We start from the raw sequence: 27,690 nt of genomic DNA, 5'->3' as shown, positions 1-27,690 counted from the left end.
TCCAGGGAAGTTGTAGAATCTTCACTGTTGGAAGTGTTCAAGGTTGAACAGGCATTTGCCAAGGATGATAGTTATGCTTATATTATGCTTATGCTTTCATAGTTATGCTTATACAGTTGGGACAGCTCTCTGATAGAGATGCATCGGTACAAGCCCATTGCACCCCCAAGAGCCAAAGACACTGGTGGACCCCAAGTTCACTCCCAGCACAGAGCCAGGATGTAGTTGGGGCCCATGGTGGGAGGTCACTACTTAAGGGCAGGATGCAGCTGAGTGGAGCCGAGGAGGGTCACATTCCCCCCAGCTCCTACTTAGCCCAGCCCCCTAAGGAGCTGTGCAAACTCCACGCCACTCCCCCACCAGAGGAGGGGACAGGTGAGTGCTCCCCCTTCCCATCTCATGCACTGGGCAGCACCGGTCATGTGGCTCCCTGGGGGGCTAGGCCAAGTAGGAGTTGGGGGGGGGGGGTGGTGGTATGATCCTGTTCAGCTCTTCTCAGCTGCCCTGCAGATGAACTAACACCCATCCACCGCAGGCCCCACCTACCTCCCAGCTGCTGTTGGGTTCCACTGGGGTCCTGTTGGGGTTCTGGGGTTCCTGGGGGCACAACGGGCTTCTGTCTGTGTCTCACTCCAGAGCTGGGCCCAAAATGAGTTTGGGAAGAGATGGCCTCCACCTCACTCCACTCTGGCTCTTCTCAGCCAGAATGGCTGACCTGTTTGATCAGGCTTTAATCTAAGCTCGCTGGGGGATGGGCAGACAACTACCAGAGCAAGCTCACCAAGCATGAATTGCAAAATCAGCAGGTTAGGATGCTCAAGGGAACCCACTCCTACCCAGCCCAGGAAGAAATGTTCTCCATGAGTGCAAGGAAGCCTAGGGCCTCCAATGGCATACTTACTTGCCTGTACACTAATGCCAGGAGTTTGGGGAATAAACAGGAGGAACTGGTCCTTCTGCTAAACAAAAATGACTACAATCTCATAGGGATAATGGAGACTGGGTGGGACTCCTCCTATGACTGGACTATGGGTATAAATGGTTATACACTGTACAGGAGGTATCATGCTGAAAAAAGGGGCAGGGGTGTAGCTCACTAGGTGAGGGAGAGCTACACGTCTCTACAAGCTGAGATTGGCACCTAAGGATGACTGGAGACCCTTTAGAATATGAGGGGAAGTGGTGAGGGGGATACAATGGTAGGAGTCTACTACAGGCCTCGAAATCAGGAACCAGAACTTGACCATCAATTTGCCAGGGAACTGGCTGATGCTGTATGTTCTTGGTACATGGCTGTCATGGGAGACTTCAACCTAGACATCTCATGAGAAGAGCACTCAGCCAAATCTGATCAGTCTCAAAACTTCTTCACATGTGTCGATGAGCTCTACCTGTCAAGAATTGTATGGGCCAACAAGAGGTAAGGCACTGCTGGACCTGGTACTGGCCAAAGGGGATGATCTAATCAGCGACCTAAGAATCAAAGGGAAGCTGAGTGACAGTGACCATGAGTTGATCACTTTCACTATCCATGACAAAGCTGGTAAGTCAGTCAGCAATTCAGTAGTCCTCAAATTTAGGAAAGCCGGTTTTCATAAGCTCAGGAGGCTTGTTGTTGAGGCCCTGAGAGGCCATGATTTGACAGGGAAGGGAGTTAATGATGAGTGGTTGCTCCTTAAGGAAGCAATCCTAGAAGCATAAGGGAAGTCCATCTCAACCCATAGAAAAGGTGGTAAAAGGGCTCAACAACCCCCTTGGCTCAACAGGGAACTCATGGACCTCCTATGTCTAAAAAGAGAGGCTTAAAGGATGGAAGACAGGAAACACCACTAAGGAGGAGTATCCTGCATTGGTCCACACCTGTAGGGAGCAAACTAGGAAAGCCAAGGCTGCAACTAAACTCCAACTGGCTACATGAATCAAGGACAATAAAAAGTCCTTCTTCAGATGTGTGGGGAGTCAGAAGAAAAACAAGGGCAACATTGGACCCCTGCTAAATCAATTGGGGCAACTGATAACTGACACCCAGGGAAAAGCCAATCTGTTTAACAATTATTTTGTGTTGGTTTTTCACCAGCCAAAAGGGACCACCCTGCCTAACATGATGAGGAATGACCAGGGTGAGGGTGAATATATGCCCCTCATTAGCATAGATCTTATGAGGGAGCACCTTGAGAGGCTGGATACTCACAAATCAGCTGGTTCAAATAGATTGCACCCAAAAGTGCTAAAGGAACTGGCAGACATCATAGTGCAGCCACTGGTAAGGATATTCAAGAACTTGTGCTTGGGCAAAGTACCTGAAGATTGTAAGAGGGCCAATGTGGTGCCTATCTTCAAGAAAGGGAGGAAAGAAGATCCAGGAAACTACAGGCCAATCAGTTTGACCTTAATCCCTGGAAAGATCTTGGAAAAAATTAGCAAAGAAACCATTCTTGACAGGCTAACAGAAGGCAACATTCTGAGGGATAGCCAGCATGGGTTTGTTGCGGGTAGGTCTTGCCTGACCAATCTCATTTCCTTCTATGACCAGGTAACATATCACCTGGACAAAAGGGAAGAGGTTGATATCATATATTTGGACTTTAAAAAAAGCCTTTGACCTGGTTTCCCATGATGTCCTCATGGAAAAATTGGGCAACTGTGGCCTCGACTACACTACAGTCCAATGGCTGGGGAATTGGCTCCAAGGTTGGACCAAGAGACAGGTAGTTGATGGAACCAAATCAACATTGCACTCAGTGACCAGCGGTGTTCCCCAAGACTCCATTCTCGGACCTGTATTCTTTAATGTCTTTATAAACACCCTGGATACTGGTGTCAGAAGTGTACTGGCCAAGTTTGCTGATGACACCAAACTTTGAGGAAGAGTATCCACACTTGAGGATAGTCTGGTGATCCAGGCCAACCTGGACTGGCTCGCAAGGTGGGTGAATGAAAGCCTGATGGCATTCAATATGTAGAAATACAAGGCGCTCCACCTCAGGGAAAAACCCGCCACATCACACTTATAGGCTCAGCAGTGCTACGCTCACTAGCACCATGACTGAAAGAGACTTGGGGGTCATGACAGACCACAAGATGATCATGAGTCGTCAATGCAATACTGCAGCCAGCAAAGTGAACAAAATTCTGGCTTGCATTTACTGATGCATCTCAAGCAAGACCTAGGATGTCATCCTCCCGCTGTATTCAGCCTTGGTGAGGTTGCAGCTGGAGTACTGCATCCAATTTTGGGTTCTACAATTTGGGAAGGATGTGGAGAAGCTTGAAAGAGTCCACAGGAGAGCCACATGCATGATCAGAGGCCAAGAGAACAGGCCTTATGAGGAGACAAGCTTAGCTTCGCTCTTTGCCCGGCTGAGGTAAGTCTTTTCCACGATAGTTAAAAAAATTCCTCTTATGTTGCCTCATTGCAGTGACTTGACTTATTCCTCATAGTTTCATAGTTGGTAGGGTTGGAAGGGACCTGAGCAGATCATCAAGTCTGACCCCCTGCCATGGGCAGGAAAGAATGCTGGAATCAAATGACCCCGGCCAGGTGATTATCTAGCCTCCTTTTGAAGACCCTCTGTGTAGGAGTGAGCACCACTTCCCTTGGAAGTTGGTTCCAGATCCTAGCTGCCCTGACTGTGAAGTAATGCCTCCTGATGTCTAGCCTGAACCTACTCTCAATCAACTTGTGGCCATTATTCCTAGTTACTCCAAGTAGTGCTTGGGGGGAACAGGGCCTCTCCCACTCCCTGCTGGTCCCCCTGGTAAGTTTGTAGACAGCCACCAGATCCCGTATCAGCCTTCTCTTGTGGAGGCTGAACAGGTTCAGGTCCTGTAGCCTCTCCTCATCGGGCATGCCCTGCTGCCCCCTGACCATGCGAGTGGCCCTCCTTTGGACCCTCTCAACAGCAAATAGGTAGAGCCCTTTTCTCCCCAGCACCACCTGGGGTGACAAGGAACAATGGTAATAAGTTGATGGAGAATAGGTTTAGGTTAGAGATCAGAAGGCAATATTTTACAGTTAGGGTGGCCAATGACCCCAGCTTTCTTCCCTGCCTGTGGCAGGGGGTCAGGCTAGATGATCTGCTCAGGTCTCTCCTGACCCTAGCTACTATGAAACTATAATGCTGTCCACATCCCTCCTGAAGTGCGTCAACCAGAACTGGATGCAGTACTCCAACTACAGCCTGACTAGTGCCGCATAGAGGGGGAGGATCACCTCCTTGGACTGGCTTGTGATGCATCTGTGGATGCATGACAAGGTGCAGTTAGCCTTCCTGACTGCGTCCCCACATTGATGGCCCATATTCATCTTGGAATCAATAATGACTCCAAGATCCTTTTCTGCCTCTGTGCTGATGAGAAGGGAGCTCCCCAGCCTATAGGTATGCTGCTGGTTCTTTCTCCCTAGTTGCAGTACCTTGCACTTGTCAGTATTGAATCCCATCCTAGTCTCATCTGCCCACCCCTGTAACCTGTACAGATCTAGTTGTAGCCTGTCCCTCTCTCCTAGCGTGCTCACCTCTCCCCACATCTTAGTATCATGCACGAATTTGAACAAGGTGCTTTTCACCCCCTTGTCCAACTCGCTGATAAAAATGTTGAACACTACAGGCCTGAGGACCGAGCCCTGGGGGACTCCACTGCCCACATCCCTCTAGGTCGAAAATGACCTGTCCACCACCACTCTCTGGGTGCAGCCCTCTAGCCAATTTGCAACCCATCTGACTGTGTAGGCATCAATGCCACAGTCGCTTAATTTTGTAATGAGAATGGGGTGAGAGACAGTGTTGAAGGCCTTCCTAAGGTCCAGAAAGACAACGTCCACCTCTACACCTGCGTCCAAGGTTTTTGTGACTCGATTGTAAATGGCAACCAGGTTGGTCTAAAACAGGGGTGTCCAACCTTTTTGAATGTGGCGCCGGATCATGAACTTTTTATCACCCAGTGGGCTGGCAAGCCATTTCAAAGACCTCACAGGAAGTGGTATCACATCAGGAAGTGGTCACATGACTTTTGACACCAATGAAGTTGCAGGAAGTGACAATGAAACGGGTCTAACCAGTTCAAAACTCTCCCTCTATAGCATCCACCTCTGCCACTGTTCAGAACAGGATACTGAGCTAGATGGACCATTGGGATGACCAACCATGGCACTTTTTATGCTCTTATGTTCTTTGGCTGAGCTTCCAAACTATGTCTGAGATTTGCAAAAAGGGCATGTTACAAAGCTGTCATAAAGGATTTGGAGCCCTCTAAATCCCATTCATTTTAATGGAAGTTGGCCTTTTGATTCAGCTTTGAAAATCTCAGCCCAAGGTGCCAACCAAATAAGTCAAAATATATTTTGCATTTCTATGCAGTGCATCTATGTGGGGCTCTCCAAGCATTTTACAAACATTCAGTGAAACTCAGGATATCCCTGCTTTTCAGAAGAAATGTGGTGGTGAGGAAATTCTGGGAACATCTCTCGCTCTCTGTGTGTGATCTGTTTCTACTGTCCTTGGACCACCCTAGAAAGGCCCTTACTGCCTCATTTCCAGTTCACAGAAGGTAAAAGTGTAAGTGGGTAGGAAGTGCTTATTTTTTGGCAGCAGGTTTGAGTGGCTTGAAGCTAGTGCAGATGTACCCACAATTAGTCACTGACCAGAGTGGAAACACAGTTGTCCTCACTTATTAACATGGCTCCAAGGCCCTGCACTGTCTCTGCCTACATGTTGCTCTCATGTCCTCTTGCTTTCCTAAATCTCATGAGAGTAGAGGATTCCCTTCATGCCTACTGGACTGCCGTCACCGGATAGCTGTCCTGGTTCTAAGGTTGTGCTTCTGACTCTTGTGGCCTCTTTTAGGGTGCACACTTAGAACTCCGGCTTTTCCTTCCTGCCCATTTTGTTGAATTGTGATTATTCCCACGGGGCATGAATTTAGTTCAGCGGCTATGATTCTGCTTTCTCATGCAGAGGCAACGACTCTCACAAAGTATGACATATTTTAGTAGGATAAAAACATTTTTGAAGGCCACACAGAAAGCCATAAGCAGTTTTTACTCATATGAGTTTACCAGGTATCAACCACCTGCTACTTGGGATCCTGGCAGGTACAGTCACAAGTTTATTAGCATGTTGTTCCAGAGTGAGTCTCTGTGCCATAGCCTACATCAGGTCTCAGATCTAGGGAGCCTGACCCCTCCCCAGCCATAGGGTGGTTACGTTACACCAATCTGCTGGCCAGTGCAGACCCGGTCAGGCTCCTCCCATCCCCAGAAGCATGTGGGAAGCCAGTTTCAGCTGCATGCTGCTTTTCCTGGCCGGTGCTGACCCGCTGGGTTCGTCCTATCTGGAGCAGCATGTGGCTGAAGCTGGCTTCTCACGGACGGACCCAGCCAGGTCAGCACCAGCCAGGAAAAAAGTGGCATGGGACAAGTGACGGGACGAGCCTGGCTGGAGCGGGAGGGGCTCAGCTGCATTTTCCCCCTGCCTGTGCCGGTCAGTCCTGAGCAGCACATGGTTCTGCCACTGCTTCTGCTGGCTGGTGCTGACCTGGCCGGGCTCTTCCTTTCCCCAGCAGCACCTGAGAATCTGGCTTTAGCCGCATGCTGCTCCCGATGGGACAGACCTGCCCAGGTCAGCACCAGCCAGCAGAAGCGGCGGGGCCAGCAGAGGCGGCGGTGGAGCCATTTGCCACTCGGGACTGATCAGCGCAGGTAGGGGGAAAGTACAGCTGAGCCCCTGCTGCTCCAGCTGGGCTTATCCTGTCCCGAGTGGCACATGGCTACTCCTCTTCCCACACGCACTGCGTCAGCAATGTCAGGCTGATGCAGTGCGTGTGGGAACCTTGTCTCTTCCCCGGTCCTTCAGCAGCTATTGGGAATCTGCTGAGGGGCTGGGGGAGGGACAAGAGGTGGGAATGAAAGTAAACACTGTTCACTTTCGTTTCCTGTTGCAGCACTGCGGGCCTCAGAAAATGCCTTGGTGGGCCGCAGGTTGGACAAGCCTGGTCTAAAAGGACCTGCCTCTAATGAACCCATGTTGGTTGCCCCTGACCATAATCTGCCCTGCTTGTCCCTTGCAGATGTGCTCCTGGATAATTTTCTCAAAGAGCTTCCCCAGGGCCAAGGTAAGACTAATGGGCCTATAGTTACCTGGGTCCTCCTTCCTCCCTTTTTTTGAAAATGGGGACCACATTGACCTTTTTCGAGTCCTCTGGCACCTGGCAAGTGCACCATGGGTGCTCATAAAGCTGTGCCAGGGGTCCCGCAATGACCCCTGCCAATTCCTCCAGCACCCTGGGGTGGAGATCAACTGGACCTGCTGATATGAACACGTCCAGCCCCACCAGAAGTTCCCTAACTAGGTCCTCCCTGACCCTAATCCGTCTGGAATCCCAGTGGGGGAGATGTCCTGGTCTCTGCTCAGAAAAATGGAGGCAAAGAATTTGTTAAAGAGGCCAGCTTTTTGGTCTGGTGCAACCACCAGATTGCCAAGCGTGTCCTGCAGGGTCCCCATGTTACCCGGTGCCTTCTTTTTATTCCCTATGTATTTAAAAAAGGACTTCTTGTTATCTTTGATCCTGGTCACTAGTCTTAGCACATCCCATCAACGATGACAACGACTGGACCATCTGGCTTCAAGATATTGGATTTTTCTTCTTCACATATTACTTGCTACACACTCTATTAAATATATCATTGAACTGATTTTGACTTTTTTCTCACCTTTTGGTTTTCTTTTAACTTATCTTGCTCATCAGGGAAGTTTCCTAGAGCTATCTCAGGGCTGAATTAATCACAATATAGCAGTCTCAACTGAGAATTTTCTTGCTTTCATTCATTTATTTTAATCTATTATAATAGATTACTGGTCCATGCATCAGATCTAGAAAATGCAGGCTCCCTGCAGCCATATGTTAGAACCTTGGCAGAGTGGACTTATTCCAACATCTTCTGAGGAAGATAATCTGAATACTGTGAAGTTTGCTGTGTGCATCTTACAGATAAGATAACTTTTAAAAATGAAATCTGTTTGCTCTGCATGGAGACACCTTTTTTTAGAAACAGGAGTTTGTATTGGCTAAAATTTTGTTGGCTAAAATTTTGATCCTCCCACTGTTTTGTAATATGCTACATAGTACAGAGTAAGTGCAAATTTAGATGCAAAAAGCCCTTAGGTTTAACCCTGGTTCTGTCACTAACTCATTAAGTGGCCTTAAGTAAGTCACTTGATCTTACAGTCTTATTTTCAGGAAAGCATGATGTTCTGTTTTACAGTCAAATTCATGGAAATGTCAGAATAAATAACTGTTTAATGTTTGCACAGTGATTTTCAGATATGAAGTGTTATCTATTATTAGTTCTTTTCTTCCCTAGTTGCTGGTATCTTTCCTTCCAAATGTTTAGGAAGTATTAAAAACAGTTTATGAAGTGCTTTGGGATGCTACAGGCGAAAACATTTTCCACACCTTTAAAATATTATCTAGATTGTTTTGTTAAATGTATACACATAGTTCCATAAATACTTATGCAAATGTTTATAGAAAAAATGATAAATAGTATCATGCCACCAAAAGTAATTGTATGTTTGTTACTTAACTTCCTGCATATATAACTTTTCCAATTCAGCTATATCGTACTGTGAAGTTTTAAAGAGATATTGTCATTTTGTTGTTTGTAATCCACTTCAGATTATTAAAATAATTTTTAAAAAATTGAATGTAAATAATCTTTTTATTTTTTATTTTCATTTTTAGTTTGATCAGTTTCATTTAAGTAAATTCACTTTCAGATTCTTATGCACTAGCACTATTAATTATTGACAGTAGTTGTCATTAAAGTGTCTGCAAGGAGACATTCCAGTTATTTCCTAATGTAAGGAGAGAGAAACCGTAGTGTGTCAAATGCAAATACTATTTTAATGGTGACTGATGCACCACAGAAATTCTATTGTAGGTCAGTTGCAAAACTCTGTAGATGTCAGTTAGAATATGATTCAGCCCCAGAATGCATGGTGCTTTGCTGGGGTAATAAGGATGGTTCCTAACCCCAGCAGTTCATGACCTACAGTGTTTGGGTTTTAAGCATTACAAAGAAGTGTCATGCCAGCAATACCTGCATTGTGTCCTTTCCTAGTCATCAAAACACTTAAAATTGTGTCTTACCTTAGATTGTTGTGCTCTTAGTGATTTTCAGTTTTTCAAGGATTGAAAAAAAAAAAAAAAAAAAAAAAGAGTGCTTTGATGACAGATGAGTGCCAGGTGTATTGGACTAAGACCTGCTAGTGACTTTTAAAGAAAACTGTGGCTTTAAATGACAAAAGTCACTGTTGAGATTTTTTTATTCTTACAAAAAATAACTTGCTATATTTTTATATACAGCAATTTCTTTAAAATACTTTTATGAGCCTGAACTTCTTCAGTAAAGTGGTAAGCAATGAGACACTCCCAGTGGTAAAGATAACCACATGCGTATATGCAGGATCAGGGCCTAAGTCTGACAATTAGAATTTTGTGTGATGAAACTCTTCCTGATACGGAGGAAAACACGTGTGTACGTTTGGCTTCTGAAAGGTGCTGGAGAAGGAAGGAAGTGCTTCTAGGGCTGTGTTTCTATATATTTTTTGTTTCTTGCCTGGTTCTTCCCTTCTAATCTTCATTTGTTTTTGTTTTGTTGTTCTTGCAAAGTTTTAGAAACCAGCAAAGACGTGTGTGCACATCGGCATCCTCTCTCTCCAAAACAAGAAGTTTGCTTTCAAATGTCAATGCCTTTGAGGTCGCTTGAAAGTTTGGGGTTTCTGGCTTGCGGAGGGGGCCTAGGCGCCTTTTTAACTTCCACAGAGAGAGTCACCTTCCTGGCTAGGTCCAACTGGTTGAACCTGAAAAAGAACTTCTGTTTTTTCAAACCCAAGCCAACAACTTCCACGCCAGGGGTTGGGCCTCTTAAAAGTGCCACTGTATCCCTGCCAAAGGCTACAGCTGCAAACCTTCCTCAGGCATGAAAGCTCCCTTCTTTTATATATATTTCTCCCCCAATTTCTGCTTCTGGAGCCGTTTCCACAGGGAGTGTGCATGGCTTGAGTCCCAGCTGCGGGAGGGGGCGGTGGGGTCCTGGAAACAGTCATGGCACATCTAACCCTGCCACCCCCTCGCGTCTGGGGAGGTGTTTAGCACCGCTCAGCCTAATGGGCACGAGGATGCCCCGGGCTTGGGGGTGGGGAGGGGGGCCCTAAACACCTCCTCGCCCTGCCCCAGCCCCGAGGGCAGCGGGGTCGGGGGCACCACCGCCCCGGAGTCGCTCCCAGCTCCAGCGGGATGTTTTCATGATCCGGAAATGATGAAAAAAATAAAGCGAGTCGCGGCTCGGGGGAGGGAAAAAGTCCGCGCACCCGGCCGCGCAGGGGCAGGGGCAGGGGCACGAGCCCGCGCCGCCGGAGGGGAGGGGAGGGGGGTGTGGCCCGCCGAGCTGCGCGGGGGAGGTGGCAACGAGGGGAGGAAAGGAGGCGGCGGCAGCAGCAGCGGCAGGGAAGATGCCACCGCAGCCCCTCCTGCTCCTGCCGCTGTGAGTTTGCCCCTCCCGAGCAGGAGGGGACCCCGCGGTGCCGGGAGGAGGAGGAGGGAGCGGGGCAGTGGCCGCGGTCGGGGACATGCTGAGGTAATGGCGAGCAGTTGCTTTGGCTGCAGCACCAGGGGCTCCCCCCACCCCCTGCCCCGGGGACTCCGCGGGAGGGAGGAGAGGGAGCCCGCGCTCCGGGGTGCCGGCGCCTGGGCCCCGCGTGCTCGCGGGGGGGCTGCCGCACAGTCGCCAAGTTGTTGCTTCCTCCTTGCTGTCCCCTCCCCAGCTCCTCGCCCTCACGCCCCGGGCGGGGGGGGTTCTGCATAAAGCACATTAAAAGAAAAGTCCTTTCATTTGTTTGTTCCTCTAGGGTCGCGTGCTAGGGGGGTGCGAGCTCTGGAGCCCTCCGGGAGAGAGCTGGCAGATGTCCCAAGTGAGAGAGCCTCTTCCTTCAGGGCCTGAAGGGCCGGCGCGAGCAGCTCCGGCTGCAAGCAGCTTTTTGATCTCCCTCCCTCGAGGTAAGTTCCTGTAGAGTTTCTCTGTAGCGGTTGCGCCTTTTTATTTCAATGATGCGTTTACTGATTTATTGGGTGTGGGGTTTTGTTTTGTTTTTTGTTTTTTTTTTAAACTCTCCTCCCTGCCATGGTTGGTGAACACAGTCGCTGCCACTTCCTTCTGCAAATGCTTTCCTCTATAGCAAAGCAGAAAGATCCCACCCCCAGTGAAATCAGGGGGCATTGGGAGAGATGCATACTACTCCTTGAACAGGACTCCCCACCCTGACTGCTCAAGCCTGTGTTTTGGTTTGTTCTTTTTTTCTCTGTTTGTAAGCACTTCTGCAGCGCCCCTCAAATTCCTAACGTGTCCTTACAGTACATTGAGGAATGCAGGAGCACGGACTTTGCTTAGGTTGGAGGTCAGTTTTGCTGTGTTTGTCTGATCCAGTTTCTGGTCTTTATTGGCTAGCTTTGCATCCATTCTTTAAGTGGATTTTAGCAATTACTTTCACTGAGGGCAAAAGTGTCCGAACAGATGTTTAATTTAGCACCAAATACGTTGGTTTTCAGAGAGAACCTCCCCCCCCCCCACACCTTCTGGATTAAAAGAAAACCCCCCCCCCCCCCCCACAACTTCTGGACAAAAAAGTTTGATAAGGCACTGCCCTTATCTAGCTCTCTTGAGATGAACATACAGTGCATGTGTTACTTACTGTACATAGTTATGGTGTGTGGCAATCAGGTAATGTCTTTTTCTTTTACAGCTGGCAGTTTTGATCTCAAGAATTCTGATAGTGATATAAAAAGAAATAAGTCTCTGAAGAATAGAAAGAAGAAACTAATTTCAAGTTGTAACTTTATACATAGCTGGTAACTGAAACACAGCATGGTAACACAGTTGCACAATTGTATAATGAGGCTACAGTCTCTTTTTTTGGCAACTTCTTTGAATCCATAGCTCCATGAAATCAAAGTTGAAGCCTCATTTGAGAAACCAGAAAGTGTCCGTAGCTAAATAAAAATGTTCTGGCATGGAGAAATGTTACATTGGCTTATACTCATCTTATTGTTTTCTTGTCCTAGAGAGTGACTCATAACTTCTAAACAGCAAAAAATAAAAATGATTAGATACAGAAGATCAAGCACGCAGAACTGCAAAGTTAGAACCTTGTTTTTGCCAGAACAACCAGAATCTATAATACATATTCATTTTCAACATGCTTATTTCTGTTGCATATAAAGTGGTACACAATCGAATGCCCATTCTTGTTAAACTTTGCATGTAGGCTATGCATAAGAAAATTACTGAAGTTTTAGTAAGTACATTCATTTTTTTTTTTTTTTTTGGGGAAAATAGCTTTAATTTTAAAATGTATGGCTTTGAATTGGGTTTTTAAGTATGAAATAAATTAGTTTTTTCCATGACAAGAAAACAAATTGTTTCAGAAATTGTCATGGCATCTACTTTAATGTGGAGGCACATATATGCATGTATCTCTCTGAAATATAGAGATACAGGATCATATTATAAAGAAACAATGGTTTTCCAAGCAGTTGGTAAGATATTGGCTTGGGTTTGATCACTAGCTAGGTCCCTGCAAAAACTTAAATACTTGGCCAACATTACAAATATGAAAAATTCAGTTGAAGCATAGCTGTTTGTCTATCTTCAACTTTAACATATATGGTATATTATTGTTCTAACTGAATATCAACTTCATTAGTACTTGTGAATGTTTGTTACTTTCCTATAGCCTAAATCTGTGGAGGGGGGTGGTGAAGGGAGGAAGTTTGGAAAGAGGAAGAGGTGAGTTCATAACATTTCCAGTCATTATTCCAGAACTTCATCTGTCAATTTTTCAGTATGTGGTTACAATGCAAGGTAGTCCAGATATTCCAGAACAGAAAACTTAGAAAAAGTGTTCAGAACTTTCACCTTTACAAATGTTATTGTTCTATTGTACAGAAACTTATTACAGCATGTTCCATGTACATGCATAGGCTCGGGACCCACTTATCCAAACTGTAAAGAATACTCATGGAATACATCGCTTTGCCAGTATTGTAGAATTAACAGTCCCCACACTGGCTCCCCTCATTTTTCAAGGCTTCTAATAGCAGACCTGACAGTGACTGAGCAAAGTGAGAGCGTAGTCACTTTTGGGGCTGCTATTACCACAGTCTTGACAGTGCTGTGCAGTTAATAAGCATCACTTATATCACTGTCAGTGCTCTGGTAGTCGCAGCACAGAAACTGGCTAGTTCCATCACTTTCAAGACTTCTAATAATCAGTTTCAAGACTGTTACTAGAAGCCTTGAAAATAAGGGGAGCTAGTTGGTTTCGTGGCTACTTAGGTCCCCTGATTTTCAAGGCTTCTAATAGCAGTACCTTGATAGCTGCTTCCCCTTCACTGCTTCTGGCACATATAGAGGGAATAGGATTAGTTATTAAGGCAGCTAGAGGTAATGTGCAGTTAATGGGAATACAATAAAGATGCTAAGATGTTTATAAACTTGAAAAGTGTATGCACTTAAGACACATGCACATAACTTGAGTTTGTTACTGTACAAACCGTTAGGAAATCAACTGGGACCAGAGTTGTCCTGATGCACTTATCTGGTATGCATATAAGTGGAATACGCTGTATTGAATCTCAGGATGAGAAAAATGAGGCTCATGGTCACAAAACCATTATGGTACCTAACTTCTGTTTTGCATGCATAAATTCCATTACAATTATCTGAAACAAAGTTTGTTAGCCCTTGACACCTTCATTTTAGTTGCTTTCATTTAAGCTTCAGGATACTTAACAATTAAGTCTCTGGTCATAAGAATGTGATTTAAAGAGAGGAGGTTAGGGATTCAGACTCTGTATACAGTCAGTGGGAAGGTTGGTGTCTCTGAAGGGTGTTGCAAGGAGTCGCCTAGAAAGGAAACAACGCAGAGAGTTGTTCTTGAATGCCTGGAATTTTAGGCGCCTAAATTAAGGCTGCACATTTGGTGCCTACCTTCAGGATCCAGAGCGTAAAGACCTTTCAGAGGGTAGCCTAGTGGTAGTAGTGGTGGTGCCCATTTTTTACATAATACCACGCACCCAGTGAGTCACTGAATTCTAGTCCCTCCATAGCCTCAGGAGATTCAAACCCATATTTCCTACCACTAGACTACAGAAGAGTCTGAGTGGAAGTGCACTGCACCTTTCACAGTAAAGCTGGGCTACCTTATAGCCAAGACCTGCAAAAATGATTGAGCTATGAGAACAAGCAAGAGGGAGTATGACTGCTACAGCTCATTGGTGAGGGCAGTAAGCTGGGTGGATGTATGTGGGGAGCAGTGGGGCATATCCTGGGTTTTGGATCTGGCTCCTAGGAAGACATTTTGCAGTATTGTATGTTCTGTATTTTACATTACAGTCATTGGATAAAACCCAGAAATAATCCTTAGCCTAAGTTTTAATGTCTAGAAATCTTTGCAATCTGAGATGTAAATGTGAGTACCTAGTAAGTTTAATGCTACTGAAGCAGGTATTCTGGACTAATTTTTGCAGTGTAGGTACCTAGTTTAACAGGCTGGGTTTTGCTCCAGATTCTCCAAACTATATAGGTGCCAACTACTCATTTAAATGGACAGTTGGGCATTCGTATATGAATAAAGCTCTTTTTGGAGCCTGAGTCCATGATTTAAATTTAACAGCATTGTTTTTGGCAAACAAAAACAAGTTTATATAATTGTTTAAATAACTTGCTTCTTGAGGACATCCACTTCTTCCTCTCTTCCATAATTCTGCAATGTATCTCAAGAAAAGTAGATGAAGGTATTTCCTTCATTTCACTTCATGTAGTCTCACAATTGCACTACCGAGCCTAAATGTCCTCTTCCATTACAATGCATGTGCGCGCACACATGCACAGACCAGCTAAGTGAATTAAAAAATACACCACTGTAGCACACAACTAACAAGTGTGTTAAGCAGATACTATCATGACAGATTTGGGAGAAAGATGGTGAGGGCAGCAGAAGCTGCAAAAAAGCATGTGGACTACATCTAAGTTTAGTGTGTGTGTGTGTGTGTGTGTGTGTGTGCGCGCGCTTGTGCTGTGCTTGCCAGCATAACAGATGAACATCTTTCTCTCTGCCTCTCTCTCTCTCTCTCTCTCTCTCTCTCTCTGTTTCATTAGTCTATTTTAAAATGACTTTATTCACACAAATATTTACCCAGTAATCAGAATTTGGCTCTTCATAATTGCTGGGCTGTGATCTGTATGAAATAGTGCCGTTTTAGTGCTCAGTTTTGATTTTGGAGGGTCCATATGTGCCAAGGAAATGCGCTGCTCTGGAATCTGAGAGAACCCAAGGGTTAAAGCTGTATATATCATTGCAAAGGGGCAGGGGTGGTGCTGGGAGGAGGAGGAGGTTTGGGGGGTTATAGCCACCCCTAAATTAACCTTAGCCCCTCCCCCCACCCCATAGCTAACCCTCCTGGCACTGTCCTTATTCAACCCTCTTGCCTGGGCCCCTGCTGCTCACCCCATGCAACTGAGCCCATCCTGCAGCCCATGGGACCCATGTCTTACCTTTGTTTGCGCAACCCCCCAAATTTCTGTCTAGGCCCCCTTGTCTAGGCCACCTTAGTCCTGTCCCCCTCTCCTCCCGCCCACCAGGTAGAGGCTGGTGTCACCCCTGCAAAGGGTTGCTAGGTTTTTTTCCCCTCCCTTCCAAAAAGAATAGATATACTTTTTCAGGGTTAGGTGGAACCATAGGCATGCCGGAGGTAGTAGCAAATTTTTTTTTTATCCTCACGCCTACCCCGTTTCGATCCTTTTCAGTTCCTTAGAGCTAAATTAAGGTTTCTACTTTTGTGCTGTGAAGTAAAAAGCCCCAGTGTTTTGCTGTGTACTTCTGGACTAATGTATAGTTTACTAATGTATAATTTAGCTTTTATGTGAATACTTATTTCTGATCACTAAGAGCTCTGTACTAAGAGGTGATGTGTTGGTGACAGTTACTTATGCCCATATCCCTCATATTAAGTCCTTTGCATTTACGCTAACCATATAACCATATAATATGGTTGGATTCTACCACCACTCTGTGCTCAGAACTACAGTTGAAGAATAAGACTGCTTTTTTGAAGCCAGTTTTTTTGAAGCGTGACCTATTGTTATCTCTACACAGTTAGTTAAGGCTTGGCTTAAGAGTACTCTGAAGCCTGTGTATGCTGTAAACCTCTTGGTTCTCTGTACTGGTTCAGCTGGACCCTTGGAATTCTGAACTTCTGGCTGTGAGGTTGATCCCACCTCTTCATGCCTTCTAACTTCCCCCTGCTTACAGTTTGTCATGGACTTATCTGGGCAGGTGTTGAGCACAGGAGTCCACCAGGTACAACCCTACAATTCCTTGTTTCAGACTTCCAAGCCCTTCTGCCCATTAATTCCTCTCTTTCTTCACCATAAGTTAAGACAACTAGTCTGTGCACTGATTCATAGAAGGGCTGTGGTCAGAATAGAAACACGCTGCTAATAGTTTTGATGTGGGCTGCAAGGGATGATTTAAACAAAAAAGGAAGGTCTTTGGCTGGTGGAGTGACCTCACAGTTGACCCTAAATATCAATGTAGGCCTGTCTAGGAGTATTAACTAAAAATAACCCAGCGTAGGTATTGGTGAAAAATTCTTAAGTCTTGCAATTTAGAGAAAGGAAAAGGTTTACTTATGAAAGGGAGATAAATAATTAAGCTGTGTAGGGCAACAGCCTATACCTACTTTACCCTCTAGAATGAGAATATTGTGTTTGAAAAAACTAGAAGAAATTTAGAGTGAAATTCTGAAGGTGGCATCTGGTGCTTTCTCATCTGCAAGTGACGTGATCTAATGATGAAAACATGATGCTAATTTAGTGTCTCAAGAAAGACTATTTGATGTTCAAGGCCTTATTTCAGTAAAGCACTAAAGCACATGCTCATCTTCAAGCACGTGTTTAAAGACTTATAGACTTTACATACTTAAGTACTCATGAATAGGGATCATTCTTATAATAAATGGCATAATACAGCATTGCATTCAGACCAGAATTTGATGGTTTACTCTAGAATTCTTGCTTAGAAGTCTTAAGATTACAGTTACTTTTCTAATTTTAACAATCCCTCTTTACCAGCAGCACCTTAGTATTATGAATAATGGGATTTTTTATCCAAACAGTTTCACAATTTACTAAAATTGCTCAGACTTTTAAACTACTTCTTCTATATTTGTGTTCCCATATATAAAATTATCTTATTAAAGGTTTTTGTTTTATAGTTGTTGGTGTCAGTCCTGAAGTATTTTCTGAGTGGCACCACCTGAAAGAAACCATCAACTTTCATAAAAGCCTAACTGTAACTCATCATATTAACCTACTTCTGCTTTCAGTTTTGTGTGCTTATAGTTCCAGTAAAATGAGTCATGTCCTCATGGGTGTGATGCATCTACTCTTCCTGAAGCTGAGGAAAACATTATTGCTTCCATTTTGAATTTACTTCATTCTATCTCAGATACTAATTTTGCTTTTGAAGTTCTTACTTTTCAAATACTAGCCAAAATCTTGAAGAGGCACACTGGTAACTTAGTTCAGATATCTACTGGATTTTTTAAAATTAATACTAAAGTTGACTGCTATCCCTTGAATGTAAGGTAAAAATACGGTTCAGTCCAGGTAAATCTCTAGTAAATCCAAAATTGCTAAAGCAACTTGCAGATGGAAAAGCATATGTAAGTGTTTTCTAAGAGGCTTATTTGCATTAGTATCCTTTGACAGACTGGCTTCCTCAGTTGCAGAAGAGGAGATCACAGAATAAAATCACAGAAAACTAGACCTTGAGGACCTTGGGATCTCTGCCTAAACCATCCTAGTCAAGTGTCTGTCTAACCTACTCTTTCAAGGGTGGAGATTTCACCATCTCTTTGGTTAGCCTGTTCCAATCCTTAGCCACTCTTATAGTGAATACTTCTTCCTAACAGCCAACCTAATTTCACTTGTTACAATTCTTGTCCTGTCCTCCATAGCTGAAGAGAAGAGTCTCTCCCCACCCTCTTTATAATCACCCTTCAGGTATTTGAAGACTGTTATCAAATCCTCCCTCAGTGCTTCCTTTTCTATGTTAACTATCTTTTAATTGCTGAATGTATTATTTGGGGGGTTAATAATAGGCCTGTGTGAAGCAGAAAGTATTTGTTTTGGATTCGGTGGGACAGTGATTTGAATTGGTGATTTGATTTGGCCGAATCAAAATCCGGCCATAGACTATACAGGCAGGTGGTGCGGACAGGAGTACCTGGGGGAGCAGCCGGATGAGCCCTGGCTCGAGCCGGCAGCCCCAGGAGAAGCTATGGCTCGTCCGGCTGCTCGACTGGCTGCCCCCCTGCCAGGGTGAGGCAGGCAGTGCTGGCAGCCCTGGAAGAAGCCTTGGGAACTGGGGGAATGATTAGGAGCTGGGGGCGGGGGATGATTGGGGAGGTGGGGAATTAAACTGGGAACTGAGGAACTGAACCGGGAGCTGGGGGGAAGCCCCTGATCGTTCCCGCAGCCCCCGATCATTCCCTGCAGTTCCTGGTTTGATTCCTCAGCTTCCGATCATTCCCCCAGCCCCCACAGCTTCTCCCAGAGCCACCAGCACTGCCTACCTCGCCCTGGTGGGGGCCAACCAGGGGAGCAGTTGACGAGCCCCGGCTTGAGCCAGCAACCCTGGGAGAGGCTGCAGGGGCTAGGGGGAATGATTGGGAGCTGGGGAATTGAACTAGAAGCTGGGGAGAAGCCCCTGTTCCTTCCCCCAGCTCCTGGCTAGATTCCCCCAGCTCCCAATCATTTCCCCCAGCCCCCACAGCTTCTCCTGGGGCTGCCAGCACTTGCTGCTTCACCCCAGCAGGGGAGCAGCCAGACGAGCTGCGGCTTCTCCCGGGGCTGCCGGCTCAAGGCTCATCCGGCTGTTTTCCCAGCTGCTCCCGCTGGTACTGCCCAGTGCCTGCTTGTGCAGTCTATGGCTGAATCTCTCTGAATCAATTCGGAGGCTTCTGATTCGACTCGGAGATTCAGCCGCTGAATTGAGCCGAATCTCCTCCAAATCAAATTGGCTACTGAAGCTTCACATAGCCCTAGTTAATAACCGCTGAACAGAAGGATGAAACAGAACAAGAGGTGTCTAACATATGGGTGGGAGGGAACAGGGTTCATGTATGGCAAAACTCATAATTTATATAAAGAAGCTTTCTAAAGCCTAGCTCTGGAATCCATGAAGCTCAAGAGCTCATTTGAAATACAGCAAAACAACGTAGAATGTTTCAGATATTTTGTGTTCTCCTGTCATGGGAGCTGGGGTGCAGAATGAGAAAACAATGCTTCTTTTCACTGCATAAAATTTAACAGTACAGGTAGAGACTTCATATATAAACATCTCAGGGTAGATCTTCAGCTGGTGAAATCAGTGCAGCTATGATGTGGCACCAATGGAGAATTTGCTTCTTGATTGCCTTAAAGCAATTTCAAATTACCATACTCTGTTTTTAAACATTACATCTTCATTCCTCTACTGTTTAACCAATCATAATTTCAGGATTGGTTCATAGAATAGGCAATCATGTACTATTGTCACATCTCATGCCCAGCCAGATTTTTTTTTTTTAAAGAATAGAAATAAAAATGAGAAAATGGAGGTATTGCTTATTCCTAAACTATGAAAAGATGTTGAGTAGTGAATATAAAACTAATAAAATAGTAACATTAATTCATGAATGTATTTCAGAGTCTCTAGTAGACTTCAAAGGCTGGAAAGATATAGGTTTAGGACAGGGATTCTCAACCAAGGTGGTGCTGTACTCTGGGGTGCCTTGAGTTCCTTACAGGGGTGCCATAGAATATCATGTAATGCTAGTACTGTTATGTGTGCAAACATGATTCACTAGACAAACCCAGAGATTTCAATGAATCCACAATGTTAGAAAGAGGAAAACCAGTCAAAATGTTTTTGATTTCGTCGCAACAGAAGAATTGCTTTATTTTTCTCTAGTTAAAAAATCAAGTGAGATGTAAGAGCTAACATTTTTCAAGGGGTGCCTTGAGTCCACAAAAAGGTTGAGAACTACTGGCTTAGAAAGGACATCTGAGGAAGATTTGATCACTTGCGAGGAAATTTGTCTCTTCTGCTTTTAAAATTTTAGTTTACCTGGCTATAATTTTGTGTGGTTTGATTGTCTCAACGCACTATAATCTTTTTTGTGTGTGACCACTCTTTATTATTGTGAGATAAAGTGGGGCCAGGTACAACCCCATCCTGTATGAGACATTTATTGCAGCACAGTGTAACTACAAGTATATACTGGCAGTTCAGCATATGTTCAGGGTGTGTCATTCTGATCTTAATTTAAGAGTAAATGTTTTAAAATTGATCATTTTAATCTTTATCTTCATGATATGCCTGAAATCCTTATACATTAGTTGCTCCACAGCAACTATTTCATTTTTGGTTATTTTTTCTTAAAATATATTCTCTGTTTTTCCTCTACCTTCTCCCAATTCTCCAAAATTCAGTTTGTTTAACAGTGGCATCTAATTGATGAAACTAGTATGTTTTTAACCTGTTTTCATTCTGAAACAGAATCCTTGTGCCTACAATGAAAATAGTTTGTCGGGGGTTTCTGCCATATTATTTGGAAAGATATGGGGTGTTTTGCTCCATGGGTAGAGAATTCAGATTGGGTTGAATTATTTAGGGGCCTGACAAAGCCTAGACTGCTAAGAAAGTTTCTTTGAGACTGGAGAAATATTGAATCTTTGTTAGAGAGAAGGTGCACAAAGAGATGGAGTGAGTAACCGGTTGCTATGCTTTGAGAATTTCATAGAATGGGCATTGCTAGTTATGGAGCATGATAAAATTTACAGTACACACCAGGCAGTTCATATTCCTCTGGGTCAGGGCTGTGCAACTGGTAACCTGTGGGGGTTCATGTGCCCTGTGAATGGTTAAGTTGAGGGTCAGTTGAGGCCTTGGAGCTCTTGCCTGGCCAAGACTCCTGTTTTTGCTCCAGCTGCAATAGCATCTAGAATTTCCAGGCTCCCCTTCCGCCTCCCTCTTCCTGCTTCCCTGTTTTGGGCCTGCGCCAGGGGCAGTGTGGTTATGGTGTGGTGAGCGGCGGTGCAAGCCATGATGCAGTGATGGCAACCCTGGTGTCTGTGCAGCTTGCAGGGCATGAGGCCCCCAGCTGCTTAGAAATTCAACACCCATGGTCTGCGTGATCTATGGCTTCAGTTTAATGTAGAGAGAAAACAGGTGAGAGGTAAAGTTAGAAAGTTATTTGAATTTGAACAAAATAGCTTCCTGCTGTTTGTGTAGTTTTAGACTACAAACAACTAATGACTTACCTGTATTTGAGTTTGGGCACAACTCTTTGCCTTAACATGTTCTCATCTCACAGTTATTGTATGATTTTGAGGCAGTCTAAATACATCTTATATTCTAGCCTGTTTTTTTTACTTGGTTTTCCCTCAAACCTTTCAACAGTTGGTATTTCACCTTATCTTTATGATACGTTTAAAATAGTATACATAATAGAAACATTCAAAAATATTTTATGTAGTTGGAAATTTTTTTAACTTCAAATCTAAAAAAAATGCTTTCTTCTATTAATGACATTTAAAAATAAGTCCAGGTATAGAAAACATTATCTTCAGTAGTAGTTGGGACAACTTTCAGCCAATCAAGAAGATGAAGTTTGCTATGGGGGGAAAAAAAAATCACTTCTAATATGTAAATACTAATGATGTTCCTATAGAACATACTGGTGAAAGCTGTCGCTTACCAACTTTGAGAGTGAAGAATGAGATCAGTGTTTGTTCATAGGGGGAAACTATGTAAACATTTGCAATTGAATAATTTAGAACTTTTATGGACTCTGGACAACACTGAAGCAAGGCTTTTACATTTGGAGCATATTTATAGAAGTAAAAGCATTTTCTAAACTTGGTTAGCAGGTCATTTTTATTTTAAAGTGCTGTTAACCTAGATTTTTGTTTCAGTCAGTTTTGGCTACTTGTCAGTATTAGTCCTTAGTCATGTGTTGAATCATAAACAATTTGAAACAGACACTTGGCAGAATTCCTGTAGCTTTTGTGAAATTCCCACAGAGTAAGTTGTTTATATGTGAGAAGCACATCTGCATGGGCAAAACTACCAGATTTTGTGTGTCAGTTCAATTAAAATTTTCATTTAGAATGCTTTTGTTTTGGAAGGCAATTAAACTTTGCCAAACAACTGCAGTTTACCATGAAAAGGCAATATTTTAAGGATTTTTTCATATGGACATACCAAGTGTCAGGCTACTGGAAGATTTTATTTAAAGAACTCTTTTGATTAGGGGAGGAAAAATGATGGTAAAGCTGGTCAACAATTGACATTAGGAATTATTTTAAAGGAAAATACAAATGTCTTATTATTCAAATGTTAGATTTTATCTTCAACAGGCAAGTCTTACTTAAAAATCAAGTAAGTAAGTAACTTTGTAAAATTTCTACCTGTATTAGTGACTTGAAATTAAAACATTTTTCTTTGATTTAGAAAAATCTGAGAAAGCGAATATAGCTGTAGGAGAGAGAGATATAATACAGCCTTCCAATAGCCAAAGCATACAACCAGAGATACAAGACCAGTCTGTCTGGGGAAATCGCACTGATGGTGACCTCATCAGAAGTAAGTATTTCCAGAACAAATTGCTGTCATTTAGACTTGCTTTAGTAGTGTAATGGGTTACTGCCTGTTGACTCAGTTAAATGTGTGTCAAATGCAATTGTGTTGCAACTATAATGCATGTCAACAGAATTTATTTTCTGGAATGATTCCTGTCAGCATTTATCAGCAAGGGGTTGAAACCAAGATATAAACAAGATGTTTTGGTGATTTGAATGCCTCCTTATTGCAGAATGTTAAAGAACTTGGGTACAATTTACCGTTTAAAGACATAACATCTTATATGATACAAAGTAATTTGTCTTGTAAGTTCATGATGGGGACAGGTTATGTGGTAGATACTCTAGTTGCAGTGTACTGTCACCTCTGGTTTCTCAAGTTATACATATAAGTGGCAGAATAAACTAGGCTCAGAGGAGCTTTTGTAGGATATGGCCTTCCATTCAGATGCATTTAACACTGACATGCTACCAATTTATAAGAAAAGTCAAGCTCTAAAGTAGTACTGTTGCAGGAAGGCCTTGTGTAACAAAATAATCACAACTAATACAAAATTAGAAGAATGCTCCAAGACTTATCTTTGAAGAAGGGTTGCTCTTGGATTAAACTTCAGAACATTTCGCAAGCACACCTTATTAAGTTGGATTTGTCAAAAAAGACACAAAATAGTACATATTTTCTATGTTTAGTTGATGGATGATGTATAACAAGTGGTTCATTCACAGTTGCACATTCCTGAAGATTAAAAAATAGTTTTTATTTCAGCTGCCAGCACAAATACTGCTTTTACTTTAATACTGCAAATATTTGAGCTTAAGACAGCATGATAGAATGATAGCATGGGAAACTGTTCTCTAATTATAGGTTGTATTCCCTGGCAGAATATGCTAGCTGCGAAGAGCTGTTTCAACTTTCAACCCAAGTTGAATAGACTAACTGGTCAGCCTAAGAGTTGGTTTATGCATGTTCTACTTGTACAGAGCCATTAAGCTTTGCTTGTGTTAAGCTTTACTTGTGTTGTCCCATCTGCAAGAAAGTCTTTCTTCCTCTTTGTGTGAGCAGTTGAGTAACTGTCTCTCTCTAAATCTCACCTTCTGCCTTTTAGATGACAATTGGCTCTCAGGAAGTATTTGCCATATTCTGGATTCATTGTACTGGTGATTTAGGTGCTTTATACGAAAACTTAAATTACCTAAAGATAAATCCATAAATATTTGAAAGAGTTATTTGTAAATGGTTATAAGTTTATGTTATGCGATATAATAGAAGAGCTGTGCCACAGTTAATAGGTTGCTTAAACTAAAGGCTGTCTAAGGACGTTAGGTAGTACAGTTCAAAATATAACATAAAAGCAGAGTAGGCATAACTGAAAAGTTCTTTGGGAGAGGTTCATGTTAAGGCATTTGGGGAAGGAGTGATGTTTTTAATATAATAGGTGGCAAGCAAGTTGACAAAGGTGTGAGAGAGCAAGGGGACAGGTGGTTACAGTGAGGGAGACTAGGTTACAATTGTTACCAGAAGCTGAGGGATAGCTTGAAAGAGAAGATAAGTTTGAGTTGTATGTATGTAGGGTAAGAGCAGTTGTTGGAGAGGAGCCTCTAGCTAGAAGTATTTTGCAGGTAGTATTTTAGATGGGCTGATCTGAATGGAGAGAGAAAAATATAGCAGTATGTTGCAAAAATAAAGATATAGAAACTACTGCATGGGCTTTGTTCTTAACAGTTGGCTTGGAGGAAGAGAGACGTAAGGAAAAAGAGAAGGGTTCCTTTTTATAGGTATGAACAATATGACTTAATAAGTGCATGGAAGTGAGCAGAGTTGAAGGCCATGTTTATACTGTCTCCTTGCTGGGCCCCAGATTGCCACTGAAGAAATACACCTTGCTCACTTATTCCTGCTCTGCTTTCATTCTTCTGATTAGGCTTTGAGTGGCCAGAGCCTTAGTACCACTCTCAGACTTTCTTGGGAGATCCAGAGAACAGGGCTGGCACAGGAGTTCAGAACTGTTTTAACTCATGGATAGTGTTTAGGAAGTGAGTTTTAGGCAATCCTGGAGTAGGAGAGAGTGCATGGGATTTATTTTCTTGAAGAAGATTTAGGCTTTGCAGGGAGGCGGTAAGAGTGACATCATTATTGTAACTTGCTAATAGGGGTATTCTGTCTTCTGTACAAATAGGAAAAACGATAGGGCGTAAGATAAATATGCATTTACCATTGATTAAACTAGTTCCCATTTGAAGTCAATGGAGACTTTGCCACTGGCTTTTAATAAGCCTAAATGCCTGTAAGGGAAGGGTGCGCAACTCAAACTGTGTTGAGTGCTACTTACAAGTTGTATTTAACAATGGACGGCTGCCTAGGTGCTGTGTTACTCTCAAAACACCAAGGAGTTAAACTTATAGAATGATAAAGCTTGTTTATTCAGAGAGCCTTCTTCGCCTACTTATCTTCTGTTCCCTCCGATTCCCTTGTGTGATCCTCTGGCCAGTGTAACAACTTATATATAACGCTCTTAAAGGTATCCACCCAGGTGCACGTGTAGTCTTGCCAAGGTGCTTGGCCACTGATATTACCCTGACAGGTCACATATTTTGCACTATTGCACTGGGGTTCTGCCATATGATAAAACAAATGAGTACTGAATCCATATATACTATTTTTTGTTTTTAGTCTGCTCTGATATTTTTCTTTAATATTCTTAATGCTGCACAGACTACTTCCCCCCCCCCCCCCCAAAAAAAAAAAAAAAAAAAAGGAATTGAAAATAGTGATACTAAATCATCTTTTTTTAGTGTTTGCCAGTTGTGGACACAAGGAAAGTAGTCTTTTTTTTTTTTTTTTTTTAATTGGCTGAAACACAAATATGTCTTGCAGTATATAAAAAGTTTTATGCGCTTTATTTTACCCAATAATTGATACTTAACAGAACAAGTAGAATAAAGAAACACTTTAACACATTGTTTATGTATCATCCTAAATAGCAAGTTGTGTAGCTCAGCAGGATAATGATTCAGCTGAGAATATTGCATCATTTGACAAAAATTCAAAGAATATTGCATATAAAAACAGGTCAGAGACTAGAAGTAAACATTGTTTTGGGCACACAGGTCACTTTTTAAAAAGGAGAATTAATAAGCTGCTTCTTCAGATAATTATTTTCTGTGTTAAATTAATTTTAAACAAAGAAGACATTGTAAATTTGTCATCTATTTTCCACTATTACAATCATTCCATTTCTTTTTTCCATAGGGCCTGTTTGTCCACCCACATGGTTGATACATGTTCCTTTTGTAATGTGGAGCCATTAGTTTTTCACACTATAAATATTTCCATCTGTTAATTTCCCAGATTTTTCTTGTTTATATCTGTTTGTTATTCTGCTGTATATGTAACTAAACTCATCAGCCAATTTTACTGACTTTTGTGCAACAAAATGCTGTTGTAGGGACTCTGTAGTAAGTTCGCTATTTATCATTGCTTACTTGCATTTGTAAGCCCTGTTTGACAAACAATCAAATGAATGTGATAGCCATCCACCATCACCATCTGAAGACATAAGAATATAAGAAGTGCCATACAAGGCCAGACGATGGGTCCATCTATCCCAGTATTGTGTTTCTGACAGTGGCAAGTTGTGCCTATAGAGGGGGAGAGTATTTGGATGGGCATATCTTGCATGATCCATTCCCATCATATCTTCTCTGGTATCCACTATCATTGGTTTAGATATGCTAGAAGATGCATTCCTGATTTGTTCTAAAAACATTAATTCTGACTTTGGATGGATAAACAGGGGAGTGTCAAGTAAGAAAAGAGAAGTTGTATTAGCCTTCTGTATTTGAGACTCCCCTGAAATATTGTGTCCGGGTCTTCAGTCTGCAGTTTGAGAATGTCGATAAACTGAAGAGGGCTCAGTTAAAAGCCACAAAATGAGCAACAGATTTGAAAGTATAGTAAAAGACTCCAGTTGTTCATCTTGGCTGTATAATCTACGTATGGTTCCTGTTTGAAGGTTTTATTTTCCTGGATAAGATTAGCTAATCTTGTAAATGAAAAAAATACTTTCCGTTATGCACTTTTTCTCTCTTGAATTGTTTCATTAGTTTAATTTTGATTCCCGTGAGAATGAATCTAACTGGTATGCATTGAAGGTAGTGAGTGATGACAAAAACTCTTTAATTGACAAAAAGGGGAAGGTTTGGCATTCCCTTTGTTTGTTTGGGTTATACCTTCTGGGAATGGAAAGACAGAGTGCTTGCACCAAAGACTATTCAGTTTATCAAGATAAATATGGAAATATTAAGGGAAATAACCAGGGAGTGAGCGGTTTGAAACAGGGTATCAACTTGGCCTTTCTTTTGTGGGTGTGTTTTGTTGTCACAAGTGAATACCAATAGGGTAGTCTAATATTTCTAATGGGGTAGTTGGCTAGCCACATCTCTTTTTGCACAGCAAAGGACTGCAGGTACAAATATTAATTTGCCTGAAAATTCTGCAAATGCAAACTGTGCTCATAAAAGGGATTTAGACGTCTGAAACCCCTGGCCTGTATATTAGAAAGAGGCATGTGGGCCTATCTGAGCCACTCAGATGCCCAGGGGTGTGAAGCTTTGATAAACAGTGAATGATATGATTTTCCACAGTTGATTCTTTAAATTTTTTCTTCTTCTGTATCTGCCATGCTTTGCTCATACTTTTGAACAGTTTTTTAAATACAAGTATGAGAGTTTTTAAGAAAATTAAAGATTTCTGTATCTAGTTTATATACAGTATTTAGTCAGTCTTTACAGCACAGAAATATACAATATTTTTAGTCCTCTTTTTGAATGAACAATATTTAAGGATATAGATAAAGTTAGGGGATAGACCCTGGGTAAAGGTTAGCCAGATTACTCTGTTGCTACAACTAGGGTTCTATTCAATTTACATTTCAAAATTTCCCTAC

General features: G+C 42.9%; 1 protein-coding gene across 5 annotated transcripts in view; it reads left to right on the top strand.

Moving 5' to 3' along the window:
• Positions 1-10,398: 10,398 nt before the first annotated feature.
• Positions 10,399-27,690, top strand: part of MDFIC (MyoD family inhibitor domain containing) — a 92,537-nt gene continuing 75,245 nt past the window's right edge. For 2 of the 5 annotated variants that reach the window (XM_014521967.2, XM_006015967.3), the window contains exons 1-3: positions 10,406-10,636; positions 10,908-11,055; positions 22,617-22,748. In XM_014521967.2, coding sequence (XP_014377453.1) covers positions 10,962-11,055; positions 22,617-22,748 — 226 coding nt within the window. In that variant the 5' untranslated portion in view covers positions 10,406-10,636; positions 10,908-10,961. Of the gene's footprint in view, positions 10,637-10,907; positions 11,056-22,616; positions 22,749-27,690 lie in introns of all 5 variants that reach the window. The other 3 variants (XM_025208782.1, XM_014521970.2, XM_014521972.2) reach the window with 3 other exon arrangements.

Source organism: Alligator sinensis, unplaced genomic scaffold (genome assembly GCF_000455745.1).
Source record: "Alligator sinensis unplaced genomic scaffold, ASM45574v1 scaffold297_1, whole genome shotgun sequence".
NCBI classification, from domain to species: domain Eukaryota; kingdom Metazoa; phylum Chordata; order Crocodylia; family Alligatoridae; genus Alligator; species Alligator sinensis.
Note: the sequence above shows the minus strand (reverse complement) of the source record. Positions and strands in the feature narration are given on the sequence as shown.